The sequence below is a fragment of the Blennius ocellaris genome (genome assembly GCF_963422515.1).
Source record: "Blennius ocellaris genome assembly, chromosome: 6".
Taxonomy (NCBI): domain Eukaryota; kingdom Metazoa; phylum Chordata; class Actinopteri; order Blenniiformes; family Blenniidae; genus Blennius; species Blennius ocellaris.
Window position 1 is genome coordinate 4781132 of NC_137655.1, and position 19686 is coordinate 4800817.

At 43.2% G+C, this 19686-nt stretch overlaps 1 protein-coding gene across 1 annotated transcript; it reads right to left on the reverse strand.

Moving 5' to 3' along the window:
• Positions 1-6032: 6032 nt before the first annotated feature.
• tnfsf11 (TNF superfamily member 11) lies at positions 6033-15987 on the reverse strand (the record flags this gene model as incomplete). The annotated part of the gene is given in 5 exon segments (XM_080498124.1): positions 6033-6478; positions 7297-7423; positions 12299-12334; positions 15788-15852; positions 15855-15987. Coding segments are annotated over 5 exon segments (807 nt in total).
• Positions 15988-19686: the final 3699 nt, after the last annotated feature.

Below are 19686 nucleotides of genomic sequence, written 5' to 3' on the forward strand. Positions count from 1 at the left end.
GAACCAACAACTCCACGCCTCTGCTCGCTCGGGGATGGAGATGCAGCATCATAAAAAAGCCAGAGCGGAGGCCGCGTGTTCCGCTCTTCCTCCGCCGCCGCCGCCGCCGGCCGTCATGGAAAAACCTGTAGGAAGCGGTGCAAAAAAAAAAAAAAAAAAAACACCAGTCAGCAGTCCTGGCTGTGCCTCGGATCGCAACGGCGACTCTGACGCGGAGCAGACCCTTCGTGTTTTTACACATGCGAGTAATAAAACATTCCGCTCTTGTGCCAAATGCACCTATTTTATGAACGACGAGTGAAGGGAGACTTCTTTTGTCTAAGTGTGTGTAGATGGATGAACGCTTGGGCATGTGTGTGTGTGTTGTGTGTGTATATGAGTGTTCAGGGTGGAGGTTCGGCGGATGCCAACATTTTCCATAGTGTTTACTGACACAACACATTTTAATGGTTTCCGTCGAGTGCCAAGAATTGAGAAATCAAGTGGCACCGAAGGAGCGGCGGGCCGACGGAAGTCCGCTGTTTACACTCACGGCTTCGTCTATTTCCATCCCGATCGGAGGCGCTCTGTACGGACGCCGCAGCCCAATTGTTTTGCTGTTGCAAAAGTCTGTGCAAGCGTTGTTTGTTTGCATGAAATACTCTCGGGCCTCAATCTAAAGCAAAACACTTGAGAGCAGGGGGGGGATTGGGGGGGGGGGGGGTCAAACGAAAGGCCCGTGGGACTAAACCGGCCCGCAAGAGGCTCCAATCCGGTCAGACCACAGAGCAAATGGTCAAAATTTCAAAGAAAACATTGTTTTTCTTTCTCGAAACAACTTTCTTAAGAGCAGCGACACGCTGAGGCCTTGTTTACGTAACTACGTCTCCATGTGAAAAAGCGGCACTTTGCGTTTTGTGGGTCTGTGTACATGAAGGCGGCGCTTTTACTTACTTAAAATTACTGAAACAAACAACAGCACCAACTAGTGGCCTGGCATGGGAACTACATCGTTTCAGCGTTCATTGTCGTTTCTGTGGAAACGGACATTGTTTTCAGAAGGTTGTTGTGGAAATTCAAAACTTTTCTGAAGCGAAAATGCATTTTGATTTTAATTTCATTTCCATAAATGTCATCGTGTAGACGAGGCCCGAGAAATCTGTGATGCGGCCATGAAAGCTACCAAACGAGCCTCAAAGCCATAACTACATTATGGCTTTGAGGCTGGTTTGGTAGGTAGTTTGGTGAGTTTCTAAAAACGCCGAGTGCAGCAGCTGCAGGAGACGTTATTATTTTTGCACGTCGCTGTATTTTGCACCAAAGGTTATTCAAAGGTTGTTATGCCACTATTTCACCGTTCCCTCCCCCTCGGGGTGAAGCTGGACTGTGTGACCTCTGAACTGACGGGAGTTTGACACACCTGGCTTCGACGATGGACGAGATCAGGAAATCGCCTCTGAACTTGGGCGTGTTTCCCTGCATGTAGATCATGTGAGTCACTTTCAACTTCTTAATTTGGCTGTCTCAGGGGGCAAAAGGTTGAGAAGGAATTGGCCACTGACCTGGTTGGGGGGGGTGTGTGTGGGGGGGGGGGGGGTCAAAGGAGATATCAGAAGAGACCCGGGGCTTCGCTTCCTCCCAGGTTGAGGGCTTGTTAAAGAAAATGATAAACTGCCCGAAGCCTCACCTTTAAAGGGGCCCTGCTTTTGATTTATGGTGCAGTCGCGTCTGGATATGGAAAAATAAATGACATATAGGTTTTCATCTTCTTCCATGATGCTTTTTTTCCCCAACACAATTTATAGTTTGGAAAATACGGTAATAAAGTTTTAATGCCTGACCCCTGAACTAACATGTGTTTGACACCTCTGAGCTCGAGTGGCCAAACTGATAAATAGTGCCACAATTACTTTTGAATTCAAACTTGAAAGTTTTTCTTTGTTGTGGAACAAAGCTATACGGGTGGAAAATGTCCACATTGTGACAAAAAAACTAATTATACCGAATAACGGTTAAAATCTCAAAATGAAGCCAATTTTAATTAAACCTTGTCGTGCAAATCACAGTGAAATATCCCAAAAGATTTGCATGTAGCCGTTGCATTATGGGTGTTTTTCCAAACTCAACCCGACAGCATGGCTTTAAGGCTCATGCTAGTTTGTTAGCCTCCGTCGCAGCTTCACCGATACTTCAGCTCTGGTCTCAGTGTTGTTGCCGAAGAAATTTGTTTAAAAAATAAAATGGTTTTTCTGAAGTTGGTGGCTCGGCGGCCAGACTGGAGCTTCCTGCAGGCCGGTTTTGGACCACGAGCCTTATGTTAAGACACGCCTGGTCTGGAAAGAGTCTCACTCTGGTTCTCTTTGACAATAGTAACTCTAACTTTGTGATCTCTGGCGCCTTCTCCAGCAGATCCCAGAGGCCTTAGAGATGTATGGACATGAAAGTTATGTAAAGCAAAAAAAAAATCAAAAGATCATCATCTCCTTGAGCGGCTCTGCCAAGTCTTCGTCTTCAACCCCCGGGTTTAATTTCACCGTCTCTGTAGTGCTTGAACAATGAGTCTGGAGTCGTGTGCGGTCCCGACGTATGGCACCGACGTGTGAAACCTCTTCTCCGGCGATGGCGAACAATAGAGGGATTGTTCCGAGGTCCAACGCTTCCGTCTCGCTTCACTGGAGACCCGACGATCAAAAAAATACAAAAAACATACGCCTCACACACGTTAGCCAGCGAAGTCGCGAAGCTCTCGCGGTTACTCCAATCCGACCGGGCGGGCCACCGTGGGGGGGAAAAAAAAAAGGAAGAGCACGACTTCTCTCGCCGGCCGCAGCCGTGTCGAATTCGGCCCCCCCCCCCCCAAAACATTGTGGAGATCGTCAGATCGCGCGGCGGCCGGCGCGGCGCGATAACGGCGGCCGGGGTGGGCCGCTAGTCGAGTTACAATGCAAAGACAAGGCCAGATCTCAGATCAGCACACACGAGGCGTTGTTACAAAAGTAGTTTTGTTTTATTAAAAACATACACAAACATAAATAAAATAAAAAAAAAATGTTTAAAAAAAAAAAAAAAAAGAACACTGAATGGAAAAAAAAAAATCTCGCAAGGTGAAGTCAGAAGGTCTTACAGGTTTTGCTACAATCTGGTAGAAGGAACAATATATCCATATTGCTTTTGGCTAGGCAAGTACACAGAATTGTCAAAATCAAGATACATAAATATAGAATTTAAAATGAAGCCCCTGTGTTTTTAATAACAAAAAGCGTGTCTACTATTTCCTCTAAGTGCTGCTTAATGGATGTTGTACAGACATAAAACATTACTGATTTTTTTTTTTTTTTTTTTTTTTTTTTAAACAGTCGAGAGGTCACTTTAACAATGACCCGTCACTGTACTTCTATAGCTAATAAATAAATATTTAGTGCATATTCCCCATTTACCTCACTGAAGAGCCAAATGAAAAACAAAATTTAAGTTAAAAAAAAAAAAAAAAAAAAAAAAAAAAGATGAACCGAACTCAATTCGGTTTCTTCCGAAGTGAAAAAAGACCAAGAGTCAATTCGTGTCATTTTGCGCTCAGACAGTCCAGCTATCTGCAGTCGCTTGTTGGTCGTCATTAACAGAACAAGCATGTCGGGTTTTTTTTTTGTTTCCTCCCCGTTTCCAGGACGCCGTGCGTCGTTTTCTTTTTAAAGGGGAGCCGTTTCGGCTGTCGGCGGGCGTTTTCTGTCACGTACGGAACGCAGAACGTAGAACAAGAGTCCCAATGACGGCACTTTGAATTCTCACCGTTTACAAGCAACAAAGTCAGTTTATTCCTCTTTATTTTGTCTAACGGCACATTTGACAATGTGTTTTCTCTCGGGCTTCAGACTGAACATGACTTCCTCGTTTAGTGGCTCCTTTCGAATCAACTGGGTGAGGCTGGTGTCAAATTACCAACAGATAATGCAGCATTTGAATGGTTACAGTTCGATTTGTGACCAGGTCATCTCGTACCTTGAGCTCAGACTCAACCATTGACCCTTTCACCTCGTTTTACTCCAAGTTGATCACTTTTACTTTGGTGGTTGATTTTAATTAATCCACAGAAGAGAGGAATACTTTTAACAACCTCTGGGGGGAAACATTTTTTTAAAATAACTGCCATGCATTGTGTATTTTCTGCAGTTTAAAACTTGCTCATAACCACTGTGTTTAATTTTTATTTATGTACGATATTTGCAGGTTATCTGGTTTGGAAGGATTTCTGAGGCAAAAAAAACAAAGGGAATCAAATTGCAGTTGAAAAGAGGCACCCTGAATGTTTGTCTGATACTTAAAAGGAAGAAACGCTTAAATTTGACTTCATGATCCAGATCCTGGCGACAGGGTTGAAAAGGGTCAACTATATTCATCCATTCATTCGGGAGACCGTTCATTGGTTCACTAATGTCATGAGCAAGTCAAAGAGTTGAATTGTTTGTTTTTAAATGGAACCAAACTTCTTGTGCACGGTTGACTTTGGTATTGGATTTTGAGGATGTCCAAAATAAAACAACAACAACAACAACAAAAACATGAAATGAAAACATTTTAAAAATGAAATGACTTGAGGCCAGATCGACCTGTGGACACGTCCGCCTGCACAACATGAACTGACGTCGCAAAACATCAACAACAACAACAACAACAACCACCGAGCAGCTCAGGAGAGAAACGCGAGGTCGGAGGGTGAAAACGTGGGAGGAAACGCAGAAGGACGGGAACGAGGGAAGTTGCTGACGAAGCCTTTATTGTCGGTTTACTTGGTCGTCGGGCAGATTTTTGTCTCGCAGGTGAACGGCTGTTAAACCAGCTATGGAATTCAAATACAACCTTCCGAAATGACAGCCAATCAGATTAAAGATGGCTTTGAGGAGAAGGTCAACACCAAAATCAAGAGACCGAAACCAAAGCGGCTCAATAAAGTGAACGTTTTTTTTAGATAATCGAGCAATAATAAGGCACTGAAATCACGATATTTGATGTCGACATAGATTTGTACGTCCAAGAAGAGAGAGAGCGCCAACACCATGGAGATTTCATTGACTTTGGGTTTTTTTTTTTGGGTATTTTTAACTGAAATCAAACATGAATTGACAATGACACGTTGGATATCACGATAACGAGCAATGTGTGACACATCGTGCATCGTCATAGATCGTAGTTCTAGTAGTTCCGTATCGTGAAGAAAACCCCCCCCGCCCCCAAAAATAATCTAAACCAAAAGCTCCCCTTTAAACCGTTAGTCGGAGTTCCTTGGCGCCAACTTTCAACGGTACCTCCGAGATTTTAGAGGTCGCGGCTAATTACCGCCGCGCCGCCTAATTCCACCCAAACTGTGGAGTCACTTGCTGTCCGGCTCGCCTCATCGCCTTCCCGTTTCACACTTCCAAAAATCCTCTCTGGGGGGAAACACTGATGCGGCTCAAACATTCTCCGAGAATCTGCCAAGTACGAGCAGACGCTCCGTACACCACCAACGACTTTTCTCATCCAAAAAGTCGGCACCAATAAATCTGCTCTCGCCGCCGCCGCCGCCGCCACTCGCCAGCAAACTTTACTTCCTCAGTCGCTCCCTTGTGGTTTGTTTAATTAGTGCACAAACACATGTCAACTCTTAAGTCTAAACGTTGTAATCTGACCTGAATGTACTGAAATTTCCCCAATGCGGAACCACAATACGTAGAAGAAAAACAAAACAAAACGAAACAAAAAAAAAAAGAAGCTCAATAAAACTTCAGTGCTGTTTGGGAAAAGAGAAAAAAAAAAAAAAAAAAAAAAAGGTTGAAAGCCCTGCGTCTGTTCTTCAGGGGAGGGAGGACGGCAGAGTGGAAAGAGTGGAAAGGTAGTGGCCTTTGTTCAGTTTGTTTTTCGCAAAAGACTCCGAGGCTACTTGATGGTGAGCAACGTGAAGAAGAAAAAAAAACGTCTACGAAAAAAAAAAAAAAAAAAATCAACAATCTAAAATCACTAACAGTGGTTCTTTGGCATTAATGTTCAGTAGCATGTCCGCTCCCCACCAGGCGCACGTCTCAGTTGCCCAACTTGATGGCCCCGAAATACGTCCCTTCGCCCTCCGGGTCCAACATCCACGCGTTGGACACGTTGACGAACAGGGCGTCGCCCTCGTTCAGCTTCACCCCCCGGCCCTGCTGGGCGCAGTACATGTTGTAGCTGGTGTCGTTCCAGCGCATGGTGCTGCCCGTCTTCATCAGCAGCAGGGCCTTGCTGTTCTGGTTGATGATCTCGTGGTAGATGTACTGGATGAGCTGGGTGTTGCTCACGTCCACCGGGGAGGCCCCCCCCTGGCCGCCGCCGTCCTCCGGCCCCCCCTGCCGGTAGTAGCGGAAGCAGGTCTTGGCGTAGACGTAGTAGAAGCCCGACTCCATCACCAGCAGCTTCCCCTTCTGGTAATGCATCTTGTGGCGGTAGCCGTGCACCTCGTCCCAGTCGATGGTGATGGCCTTCGGCTCGCCCTCTGAGGAGCAGGAACGTTCTGGTCAGTCGATTTGTACGTTTTTAGCTTTTTAGCTAAAATGGTAAGAACCAAGTTACATTTAAATTTAACCTCTGTCTTTGTCGTGGCGCAAAGTATATATACACACGAGATGAAAATGTCTGTACTTTCACCAAAAACAAAAGAATTAGTACAGAAAATAACTACAATCTCAACATAAATCCAAAATTCCAAATTCACCCCGACAGTATGGCTTTGATGCTCGGTCGATGTCAAAATAACAAACTTGCGAAATATAGTAGGTAGAGATGGTAATCAAGAACCGGTTCTTGTTGAGAACCGGTTCCCAGTGTTTCAATTCTTTGATTTCATCGTTTGCCAATTTGGCAAACGATTCTCTTACTCACTTCTTTTAAATCGGGACTAAACACAGTCTTATTTGCATAAGTTTTCAAAACAAACAATAGATTTCCCTTACTTCATTAAATTAATCTCAATAAATTTCTTACCTCATTTTATGCTGTTTTTAAAACTTTTATGCCATTTTTAATCTTTTATGACTTTTGTTATGTCATCATAATGGTTAATATACATTTGTGTTTTTATTCGAAATAAATTCAATTTAATCCAACTGAATCGTGAACCACAATCAAAAATGGAATAACAAAAACGCAATTAATTTCAATGGACGACGTTTTTTTTTTTTTTTTTTACATATTTAAGGCTATATGTTGGGAAAGAAATGCAATTCTAGGTGTTTAAAGGAAGTATTTGTGTGACTGTGCTCTGAAGGGCTGCAAACAGTCGGACCAGGGTTCTGGCCCGGGATTCGGACTCACTCTTTGGGTACTCCTGCCGGGTTCGGATCTGTAGATGGGCTGCCGGCACGTTCTCCTTGGAGGGTTTACACTTCCGGGGCTTCCTGGTGTCTCTCAGTGCGTTCAGCACCGGCTCCGTCTGAACCTCCTGAAATAAAACAACGAGAAAGACAAAACACTGAGCGAGTGCGCTCAATCAAACGAGCTCAAAGGTGAAACTTTATCGTCGCCATTATTACAGCACACATTTACCGTATAGGTTTATAAAAAATCTTTTAATCATGGATCCGTGCCAGCCGGATCTCCACTAACAAAACCCCATCAAAGCCACGCTGAAGAAATAAATAATTAATAATAAAAGACTATAAAAGGGACTAGTTTGTTATTCCGGCTGCACAATACATGCAATAAGATAATAAAGTGAACATATGAGAATGTTTAGTATTGCAATGACGATGTGATTTGAATAAAGCTTATTTTTGTGAATTAATTGCACTTTTCTCTGAATTTGCAGAGCATCAAAACCATTTATTACAGTTTCAGCCCTTTTATTTTCTAACCCTAGTTTCCATACAAAGTGCATTTATGGAGTACTAATTTAAAATTTCAAATGCATTTAAAAATAAAAACTGTGCTCAATCAAAGTTAGCAGTTTAAACTTCACAAAGCGGATGTTGTGATGTTCTCTGCACACTTGGTTGCATTTCACAACAGTGCCAACTAGTGGCAGGATGTGCAAACTACAGCATTTCCATCTATAACATGAGTGCTATCAAATCATTGTTTCAATATGAAACTTTTTGTGCTCTAGTAAACAGGACAAAGTGTTTGTATTCTTCCCGTTGTCACTATAAGTGTTGTTAATAATCACACATTGACCGTTTACTGGACATCCTGCAGTCCGAGTTTCACTTCATGCCAGATGTATTCAGACTTGTTTTGGGGTTTCCTCTGATCAAATAACGTCCTGGCAATGAAAACACACGTATGTCTGGAAATGAAGTGTTGCAACACTTCCCAAACAAACTCACTTACATAACTCCACACCTGCTGCCCTGTGCTAATAATACTCAAGTATTGACTTTACAACCTAAATCCACACATACTGGCACAGATTTTCCTCCAAGATTAGCACCGTCTGCTGCTAAACAAACATGTTTACACGTGTTAAAATAGGTCACGGCTTCTACTCCCATTGTTAATGTTTAGAGTGGATTGTTCTCTACTGTGTGTGTGGCTTCATTACAAAAACAAACTAGAGCTACACTCGGTAGAGCGCAGACGCTTCACCAACGCCGCATTTGAGAGTTGGCGTCGCCAGCATGATAGCCGTTAGCTCATATTGATGCTAACCAGGTAGGATCAGGTTGCTACATCACTGAGCAGGGGCATCTCCATGGCAACAGATACTGATCTCCTTTGATCTCTATGAGGTGCCCCTCTCATCCCCTTTGTATGGGACATTTTTTGTGTGTAGCTTTTTGGAATTCATTGGGAAGCGGTGAGTCGTTAACGTCGTAAAATCTAGTCGATTGGTCCTTGGTGGAAAACAGACCATCCCTGAATATTTTATGCAATTCTGGTTAATAGTTTTTGCAAAATGTTGGTAAAATAGACACATACAAAACTAATAAATACACGCAGACAAAAAGGTAGCAACATCACCAACTAGTGGCCTGACATGATAGCTCCCTCTTTTTCAACATTTTCTTCTAAACAGACATCATTTTCAGGACGTTAAACATTTGTAAACACAACTTCTGTGATGCAAGAGCACAAAAACGATGCCTTTTCACTTGGTGAGCTGCTGCCCGAAGAAGACGGAGAACAAACGTCCATCTCTTCGCCTGCGCTCGGCTCCGGCTGTCGACTGCAGAGGTCTGATCCTGCAATACCACAGTGCATGCAGGCCTCCGCTCGGCCCTCTAACTACGCACCGCACGCATCATTCAACATGTCCATTATGTTGACGAGTGGTTTCTGAGATGCTGCGCGAGAACAAAAGTCCTCTCACTCAGCGCCCGGCCACCAGCGCAGAGCGTCTCTCCAGACGTCTCGCACACGTCGCCACAGATAATAAACATTCCCATCGTGAGCCGTGTCCGTTTCACCGTCCCGTCTTCTCGCCACGGCGGCAACCGCAGGATCGCCCCCCCGTCGGCGTGGGGCCGAACCGGCACATCAAAGCACTAAGCCCGACGGACGTCCACCGAGACCCCGGCCCGGCTCTCCGGCGGGAGGAGCGACCGGCCTCGGCGTCGACGCTAACACAACACGGCGGGGGCCGAAGTGGACCCGTCGCCCCGACACCTCATAAAGCTCCCAGCACGCCGCGCCGCTCTGCCGCTCAGGACGGGCTGGGTAGGCTTTCTGTCAGCGCTCCACCGGGGAGGCAAACAAAAACACACTTGGTTCAAACGAAACTAAAGCATCATGAGAAACCAAACGCTCCTCAAGTGAAGTCCCACGTTTTGAGTCGGTGTGACAAAACTTGAGCCAAAAAAAACCTAAATCAGGCGCCGACGTCCAAAAAACTATCAAGAATTCTGGCGTTATAATTGTGCAAGTACTTTTTACTATAAACTAGTGGAGACACTTAACTAGTTATAGTGCTGTTATTAATAGGAACACACTAACCCCACTTTTTTTATTTTAAAGGAGTACTAACTTTGAGCTCCTTGCCAATACAGAGTACTGATATGAGTACTTATTAAATGCCATGAAATCTAATTTATACGCCATACACAAAAGATGTGCGAAGGCCATGCGTGAACCACCAGTACGAGTACTCCGTACAGTATCAGGCCCGATCCTGCTGCTCATAACTCTTCTCACCAGCTTCACGTCACTCGACATCAACAGCCGGATAAACAACATCAACACAAGTAAACCTGCCTGCAGCTGAATCTGACCGAGTCCGATTACTTCCTTAGTCCTTGAAGTGGTGAACAAAGATTGTTGTTGAATCGGTTGTTCCTGAATTCTACGGCTCTGTGGCGCTTCTGCACCGCCTTTGTTGCTCCGCTGATAAAAAAAGTGAGAAAAAGTCTGTCTGCAATGAGGCGATCGAGCCAGACAGGAAGTATCGACACAAAAAGCCTCGTAAGTCAAGACAAAACACACCTTTCATTTGTTTTGTCAAAATGCCACACGTGGCGGCAACAGGCCAGAAGTCAGAGGAGCAACAGTCTCACTGTTTGTTTTGGCGATTTCAGGTTGATGTCATTTGTTATAGTCTGTATGTTTGGGCTGTCTGACACTTGTTAATCCAGGGGGGGCAATTTACTCTTGAGTGAGCTGGACCAGTGAATTAGTGCCATAATACACTTCAATTTAAACTTCTCGCTGTAGCGCAAAATATAGAAATATAGAAAAATGGCTATATTTTCACAATCACTAAGAAAAATGACTGCAATCTCGACATAAAGCCAGTTTTAAAGAAACATTCTGTTGCACAATACAATGAAATGTTCTAAAAAAAAACTTCCTCTGTAAATGTTTTCTCTTTTTGCTTCAGGAAAGTTTCGCATTTCCAAAGCAATGTTTTGAAAATGATGTAGTTAGCATGCCAGGACAGGAGTTGGCGCTGTTTGTTGCGCGTGTGTGTGTGTGTGTGTGGTTTCGCTAAAAACAACCGAGAGCAATCCACTCCAAATATTAACAATGGGAGAAAACAGACAGTCTAGTGGACAGACGACCAAGTTGGATTGTTATTACGGTGACTGTCAAAATAAAACTACCAAGTCCCGGGAGAATATGGACTGGAAGTCATGACACCACGAGGGAAACATTGTTCTGATTGTCCAGCTACTGAGCATGTGCAGAAGAACTCTTTACTATGGCTGCGTTTCTCTCCATTTCCACAGAGAAGAAGTGTTTTCAAAAAGTTGTGTTTTCAGTAGCGACACTTCTCTCGAGCAGTGTTTCCGTCAAACTTATATTTAAAACACATTAATTAAATTAACTTTCTAATGGTTTTACAACAGTAATCTAGGAACGACGCCCCAGAAGTGAAGAAAGTGTGTCCTCTCTCTCTCTCTGGCTTGTTTCAGTTTTTAAAAAGTGTGTTGCTCCAACCAGCCAATCAGAAATCAAACCCTATATAGTGTCATCGGGGTTTTAGCCAATCCCAATCCAGGTAGGCTCCTCCCCTTTGACTCCTCCCACAATTAGGCAGCTCTGCTCTGGCACATGGCACCACGAGGGGAAGTACTTCCTCCTCTTCCCATAGATGGGCGTGTGTGGGCGGAGCCAGTCCAGCTCACACAAGACACAGCAGATCCTGAATGTAGCTCCTGTGATCCAATATTCAAATGGAGGGAAAATCTAAAGTGTTTGAAAATCTGAATAATACGACTCCTTTTCTCTCCATGTGGACTGCGTCTAATTGCTAGCACGCCTTCGTCAAAGTGCTATCAGTGCGTCTCCAGTTTTAACTCCCTCAGTGGAGAAACACCGACAACCGTCGCTGGAAACTTCACGCGCAATTCAGACAGGAGCCGAACCAAAGCCGTGAGAAAAACCCTGCACCAGAAGCCGCTTCCCTCCATATCAAAAGGCAGAAGAGGTGTTTGTCCTGCTGCGGTCTGACCTCTCTGCGGCCGCCGGGACCACCTGGGGTTTTTGTGCTTCGCTCTACAGAAGCAAACTCGCCCATGGGAAAATCACGACTCCTGTCAGTGCAGAATTTCAGATGGATATCTCAGGTTTTTTGTTGGGTTTTTTTCCCCCACCGCTTTCGACTCCTCTCTCTTAAAAACACATCCAAGTTATTACACGCACTGTACTTCCCCCGTCGACGCAGACAAGCGGAAATACCTGTTATGCTTTTTTACAACATTTCATGAAGCCACAGAGAAATTGTTTCGCCGCAGTTTTGTCAATCAAAACCCTGCAAACATCCACTTGGCCACAGCAGATACTGCAATATGAAGTAATATGTCCTTGTATAAAAAAAGAGCACAGGTGCATTTTAAATGTTTTGGCAGTGAACTCGAGAGGGTCAAAGAGAGGTCAGACTCACCTCGATGGGTCGATGCGGCGCCGCAGACAAATCTACCTGGAGACAGAGAGGAGGCAGGTCAGAGGCGTGGAAGTGAAAGTCACAAAATAAAAGCCATGACTCGCTCGCAAAGCGACGGACGACGGGAAACTATTTCTCTCCGACAGGTGCCGACGAGGCGGAAATATTCGGGAAGACTTTCAGGATGGATACGAGGGGAGGTTTAGGGTGTGAGATTGGGAGGGTAAACTACACTCTGCGTTCCTCACAAAGAGCCTGAAGGCAACGTGATCTACATCAGAGGCTGTCAGACTTGTTTGGATATTTATCCCCCCCCCCCCTTGTTGGAAAAACTGTTTCAAGTAAAGACTTTCCAAAAAACTAAACCCATTTAAACAGGTATAAGATAGTATTATGTTTTCTTTTTAAATAAACTATAACGAAGTCCCTTGAAAAAATTTTTTTAATTCCTTTTACATGAGCTGCAAGCATTTTTGGAAGTTTGGCGCAACATAAATCACAACGAAGGAATGCAAAAGTGACAGCGAGTTTAAGGAAAAGTGACACTGCAAAGGAAAAGCAAAAGTTGTTGCAATGGAGAATAAAGGTTTTTTTTTTTTTAGGGAACATGCAATAAGGACAAGAAGGAGACGATTGAATTGAATTCCAAGAGTTTCAGAAAGAAACGTGTACGTTTCTGTGCAAGAAAGTAAAAGTAGTTTTAGGGAACAGATGAGATGTGAAGACTCAATGCAAAGGTGCAAAAAAGGGATGCAGGAGTTGTTTCTCAAGAAAGTAAAAATTGTAGAAATTAGATGCCGTTAGTGAACATAATAGGAATTGAGAAAAGTTGTTAAAAACTAAGGTTTGTTGCAAAGGACAAAGAACAAAGTTGATATTAGGAAACTTAAAATGTCGTTTTGGAGCATCCGGTTTTGTAAAGAGACAAACAAAAAAAAAAAAAACATGTTTCCAGGAAACAGATTAGTTTTTGGTGCAAAGGTTTTTGCAAGGGAACACAAAAGTCGTTTCACTGGAAGAGAAAAGATTTCGTCCACAAAAACTTAAAGTGAATAGCAAGTGTTGTTAAACGGCAAAGGAAGACAAAAGTTGTTGTATTTGTGCAGAAGTTGTTGCGTGGACATGCATAAGTTGCAACATATTAGTTGGGAGCTAATAAAGAAGCCAACATTTTGGGGAAGAAATGTATAATATTGCAAAGCAGCAGCAAACGTTATAAGGGAACACAGCAGAATCTGTTTGGGAAAGAAAACTAATCAAGGGAATGAGTTATTGAGAAGCAACACAGAAAAGAAAGCAAAGATACGACATAAGACGTCTTGAAGGATAATGCAAAAGTTAACGTGAGACGAGTTTAATATGAAAGAAATGTAAATGAAGGAAACAGATTAGATACTAAAATGGAACGCAAAAAGTTATTTGGAGGGAACAGATTTGTTATTAGCCATCATCTTCAACATTCCCCGTGCAGTACTCCAAAGTGCCACTAGGGGTGCCACTTCACCAATGCTCAACGGTTACTCAGATAACGAGCAGGTTGAGCTGGGAATCAAACCTCCAACCTTGGAGCTGGAAGATGTATCGCTCCAACAACAGAGCCACGACAAGAAAATCTCACTCACATTAAAATATATAGATTCAACATTTTGGCCGTGAAAAGGATTTAAAGAAAAGGTGAAACTTAAAGGGGAAGATATTTAAAAAGGTTTGTTAAATTAATGCAAAAGAAGATTGAAAAAGGCAAATGGTTGCAGATATTGTGAATTAACTGTAAATGATCACAAGTTGAATTCAAAGCTTTTACTGCAATTTAATCTTTATAGAATATTTCCCTGCAGTACTCCAAACTGCCCCTAGGTGCAACATTCCCTCAAATAAAAAATAAAAAAACACTGCACATAAACAGTAGGTTAAAGTGTAGTTTTGCCCAAAAAGCACAATAAAAAAAAGCACCATTAGATTCTCACGCTCCAACCAGAGCCTCTTTAAAGAGGGGGAAAAAAAAAAAGAAAAAGAAAACCCCTCCTCTGATCAGCACATTCCTTCTGCACAGATCTCAGCTCTTCCTACTTCGCCAGGAATTCCTTCAGGTGTTGATGGGGCAGAAGGGCCCCCGGGGGCCCAAACCCTTCACAACTGCTGAGTCACGATCAAGAGTGCAACTGTACACATCCGTTATCACAATCCAGGGGAGTCAGAGCTCAGGAGGGGCTCCTGCCAGGGGCCTTCGAGGAACATGGATGGAATCATCGCACTGATCTCTGCTTTGTTAGTTTTACTCTTTTTTTTTTTTTCCTTCCTCCAGCTCCTTCTTAATTTATTTTCTTTCTCCCTCTCTGGCTCACAGGCAGAACATAACAAGCCACTATACCACACTGCAGTGTGTTTATGCCAGGCACAGGCCAGAGAACTTTAAACAGAGAAGGAGGGAGGAGGAGGAGGAGGAGGAAGAGGAAGAGGAAGAGGATGGGGAGGAGGAGGAAGAGGAGGGGTAAAGAGATGCTCCCCAGGTGAACTGGCAGCATCCTGACAGAGCCGTGGACATGTGGGTCTGCTCACTTTGGCTCGTTCAAACACAATTATTCAACTCCAATTCAACCACAAAGTCAGGGGGGGGGGGGGGGGGGGGGGGGGGGGGTAAAAAACAACTGGATGGAAGTGTTTTACAGGATGGCAGATCCTTCAGCCTGAACCCGGAGACACGGGGAGGCCATGGAAGGTAATAAAGACAGCAGAGATAGAAATCGCCAAAAAAAAAAAAACTAAACAAAAAATAAAAAAGACTGTCACAAGTTGGAACATCCACAGACTCTCTCTCCTCTGCCAGATTCCTGCTCAGGCTCAAACGTTCACAACTTATGACACGTATAAATTACAAATACATGGCATGTAAACACATCTGCATTTCTCTTCTTTTTTTTTTCCTTCTTTCTTTCTTTATACAAACAAGGCATCTCGCACGTCCGTATCCGGGTGAAAGGAGCTGGAAAGCGTCGCGCCGATACAACTAATCTGAGCGGAACGTTTCACAGAGGCTTGTCGAGATGTTATCAGTGTTTTATACAGCGGAGGAAGAGGCGTTTTGGTTGGGTTTTTTTTTTTTTCTTTTCTGAAGGCGCCTTCAAAAACACGCCAGCAGCGCGCAGCGGTGCAAAAGACGCGTTCCGTCTTTCTTTCTCCAACTTCACAGAGCAGAAGCCGCCTCCTCTCTCAAGCAGTCGACACGCTTATCTGTCATTTTATTGCATTGTAAAAAGAAGGAGGGGAGAACGAGAAAAAAAAATGTGCGTGAACGTAACTGGGGATCAGACCGTGAAGTCTTGGTAAATATTTACACCGCTTGAGCCGAAGTTTGCGTAAAAGCGCACGGGGAGAATAATAAAAGTGACGCGCGGGGGGGGAACATTAAACCCTTAAAAAAACAATCAAACAAATAAAATAAATAATAAACAACCCCAAGAGTCATGTCAGTCGTCTGCAGCCCCCTACCTCTTGCAGGTAACCCGTCAGGTGCAATAAGATCGCCACGCTGGAAGCCACCTGAAGCAATCCATAACAGCGAGGGTTCCGAAAAGCAGCGGCCGGTACGTGGGCTCCGAGCTCTGCACCGGGTGGAAGCGGTGCTGCCCGGCCTCCATGTCGACCGCGTTCCGCAGGTAGCCTCGGTACTCGCCGTGCGTAGCTGCCATGGTGCGCGCTCGTGTGCCGTGTGCCGTGCAGCCGCCGGGCCAGGTCCCAGACTCAATGCAGGAAAGGAAACGCAGCCCGCGAGAGTCCCTATAATCAGCAGTGGGTGGGCTGAGAGAGAGAGAGAGAGAGAGAGAGCGAGAGAGAGAGATTTTCTCTCGTTCTTTTTTTTCTTTCCTCCTCGTTACGCAGCCAATCAGAGGCGCGCAGACTAGAAAGGACTTGAAACGGGGACCGTCAACCGGATCGACCTGAGCGCACCGCAGGTAAAGCGAGCCCTTTATGGCTGCAGAGGCTCCGGAGCAAGGAGATCCACCCATTTACTGCGCGTCCACACCCCCGCGGAGACAAGCATCTGGAGGGGAAAGAAGGGGGGAGCGCATCACGGGCGGGGGGTGGGATGGGGATGGGGATGGGGATGGGGTGGGGGGGTCAGATCAGACTATCAGTCATCAAGGAACACGCCTATGACAGAAGAGACACTGGACCAAAACATCACACCACAGGAGAAACGAATCCTCCGCAGGTTTAATGATTTAATGAACGCAATTAAACCGTCTGGATTTGTTTCTATTTCTAACGCGTGTTTGATTTGAACCGCAGTTACAGAAGACTTGAACAATGTCCAAAATGACACACACACACAAAAAAAGAAGAAAGAAAGTGAAAACAAAACATAATTCATATGGAAGGTGTGCTTTTCCAGAGTTATACTGTAGATCTCTCCCCCCTTCTGCTTATTTGGTTTATTTATATTTTCAGCCCAGGGAAGGCGGACAGGTTCAAGTGTGTTTATTAGTGAAAGTGCTAAAAGTAATCGTCACAATTTTGTAAAGGAATCCGCCAAAGTCAGGGTTGTAATACCAAATGCTGCCACCAGATAGTGCATTGAGTCATTTTACAGAGCTTCCTGTCTAAGAACAGAAGTTGTAGCAGCGGTGGACTTTTTCAGTGAAAATGCATAATTTTGTCAATTTTGCCACATGGTTTCTAAAAGTATGTCCGTTTCCGTGGAAACTAGAAGAATACAGACCGGGAGTCACAAAACAGCATTCTTACTGTTTTATATTCTGCATTTCAGAATAGTTGCAAGTTTTCTGTTTCCACTTGAAAATCAACGGTAAAGATAGCATAACTAAAGTCATGTAATGAAAACGTTGATTGAAATGGACTCACTACTGCCCCCCAGTGCACAGAGGTGGTAATGTCTTAAATCTTTTCATATTTACCCTTTTAGTTGCACAGAACTCAACAGAAGCTGCTTCAACTCACCAGATGTGTGAAGTTAAAGTTATTGTACATTTTTACAGTTTCCTCTCGTGGTTAAATGACTGATAACTCCGGTGAGGCGGCGCCGACTCGTTAGTGAACAACTGCCAGGATATTTTATGCGTCCTGCCTCGGCAATTAGTCACATTGACCTCAACCACAAGTCTTAATAAAACACAAAGACTCGGATGCGTTAACCTCTGACCCCCGCTGCTCTCCGGCGATGTTGCGACAGAGGCTGGGAAAACGGGGGGGTCGGGGAGAAGTCCAATCTATTAACTAAATACCTGGAAACTGTTATTCATGCACTTATCACTGCTTCCTGTAAATTCCACCGATGGAGGATTTTGGTAAAAAGTCCCTGGCTTGACTCCAGGTCGGTCGGTTGAAGACGCTTCACGTCACACGTGGAGATGCACCAGGAAGCTTGTGGAGTCGCGGCGAAGCAAACAGGAAAATCTGGTTGTGCATCAAGTTAATGCACTGACACTGAATTGCGTTATAGACTCGTTAAACTTCTTTTGTTTGCACAATTTCATACCACAAATTTGTTTGTCAGAGGAGGCTACTGAAGTATTTCCTCTTCAATGATTTAGAATTTCCACCCGTCTGGACTTGGGAGTATTTTTTTTTCTGAGAAGTTTTTAGATTGAGTCTCTCGTATTTATTCTTTCTCCTCTTTAAAATGTCTTGTTTTAACCTCAAAGGAAGGATTCAGAGTCACTGTGAAAGAAACAAAAGCAGCTGATTCAGACCAACAAAGAGTCAACAAGTTACACTAATAATGATGGAATGCCAAGACTTCCTGTTTGCTAAATAATAAGGCATGCACTGATATCACTTTATTAAAGGACGAGTACAAGTACTAATCTTTTCTCAGGTCTCTGTTGCCACGTTTACACGTACCTGGGTTTTTACAAAAACAGATATTTTTCCCCTCTACCTTTACAAAAAAAAAAAATCTTAGTTCACAGAGAACTGCTGGTTCAGAGCTGCTATGAGCATCCAAACCTGTAGGGGGCAGTGTAGCGAGAAGCATTAAGCCATGATTGCCAATTAAGCCAATATTAAAAGCCATAAAGTTTAATTCAAACTCCAGATCAAGCAATTTGCAAAGGCTGTGTGTCGCCGTGACTCACCAGTCGGAGAACGTCATGCTAACCTTATCGGTGCGTCCCAAAAAGCAATTTGTATAAGTCTTTCAAAGATTTAATTTTCTTTAATGGTAATTGTTAAAATTGTTAAAGCGTTAGTAAAAGTCAGCTCTCTATTATTGTTTCTGAGTCAACACAGATGTCGATGCTAAATAATGCAGGCATTTCAGAACCGATACTTTTTCTTTTAATTCACCCTATTTGACGACTTCTCTTCCTCTGACCTTAAAACTACAGAGGAGAAGATCATTAAAGTGAAGCTTAAACAACATATGTGTTTTATTTGACACCATATTATTTTTCATCTGCATTTGCATAAAAAAAAAAAACAGTATACGTTACATTTTGTTCACTTGAAGAAATGCAGCTAAAATAAGATTTTTCTTTAATTCTGTATGAATTTTTGGAAACCAGGTGATACATTTGAATGGTTATTGCTTTTGTGAGTCATGTTCACCAGAAGTTATATTTGGAATATGTATTATAATGTCGTGTGCCTGCAGATGGAAACCAGCCACTGGTACAAAGCATCTTTTCTTTAATGTTGTTTTCTGTACATGGTCCCTAAAATATAAACAAACTAAACTAAACTAAATAATAAAGGATATTGCGGGACACCAACATTCAGTTTATGAAATGTTGCCAGGTTATGGTATTTTTTAAGACTCAACACATAAAATCTTTAATTTTGATAATTGTTTTTTTTTTTTTTATGAAACATAAATATCATATGATTGTAGTTATACCAGCATTAAAAAAAATAGTGAAACAATTTTATAAAATTCTACTATGAAGAGTAATTTTCCAATTATCGAGTATTTTAATGCTCATGTAAAAGAATTTTTCTTTTACACAAGTATTTCTACTCATACATAAGTAAAAAAATTGGGACTTCGTTTAGTAATTCTGTACAATAGATGAAAAAGTGTATGAAATATGCATTTTTGAAAAGCTGCAATGCAGTTTTGTGCGCCAGTTATGTGACGTTTTCAAGTGAAAACAGAGAATTTGATTGTGTTTTGGGTGTTTGTTTACATGACAACGGTGCTCAGAGTCACTGGAAATACAGCTTTTTGAAAATGCTCCGAGTCCGTGTGAATGGAGGAAAGTGCAACTTTTCTGAAACGCTTTACCGGCACATTGCTGAAATGGCTACAAACAGTCATCTAAAATGTGAAAAAATCCATGAAAAAAGGGGTAAAACTGCTCAAATTGGAAACAACAGCAATAAATAAATAAATAATATATATAAAGTGTCGCTACTTAACATCTCGAATG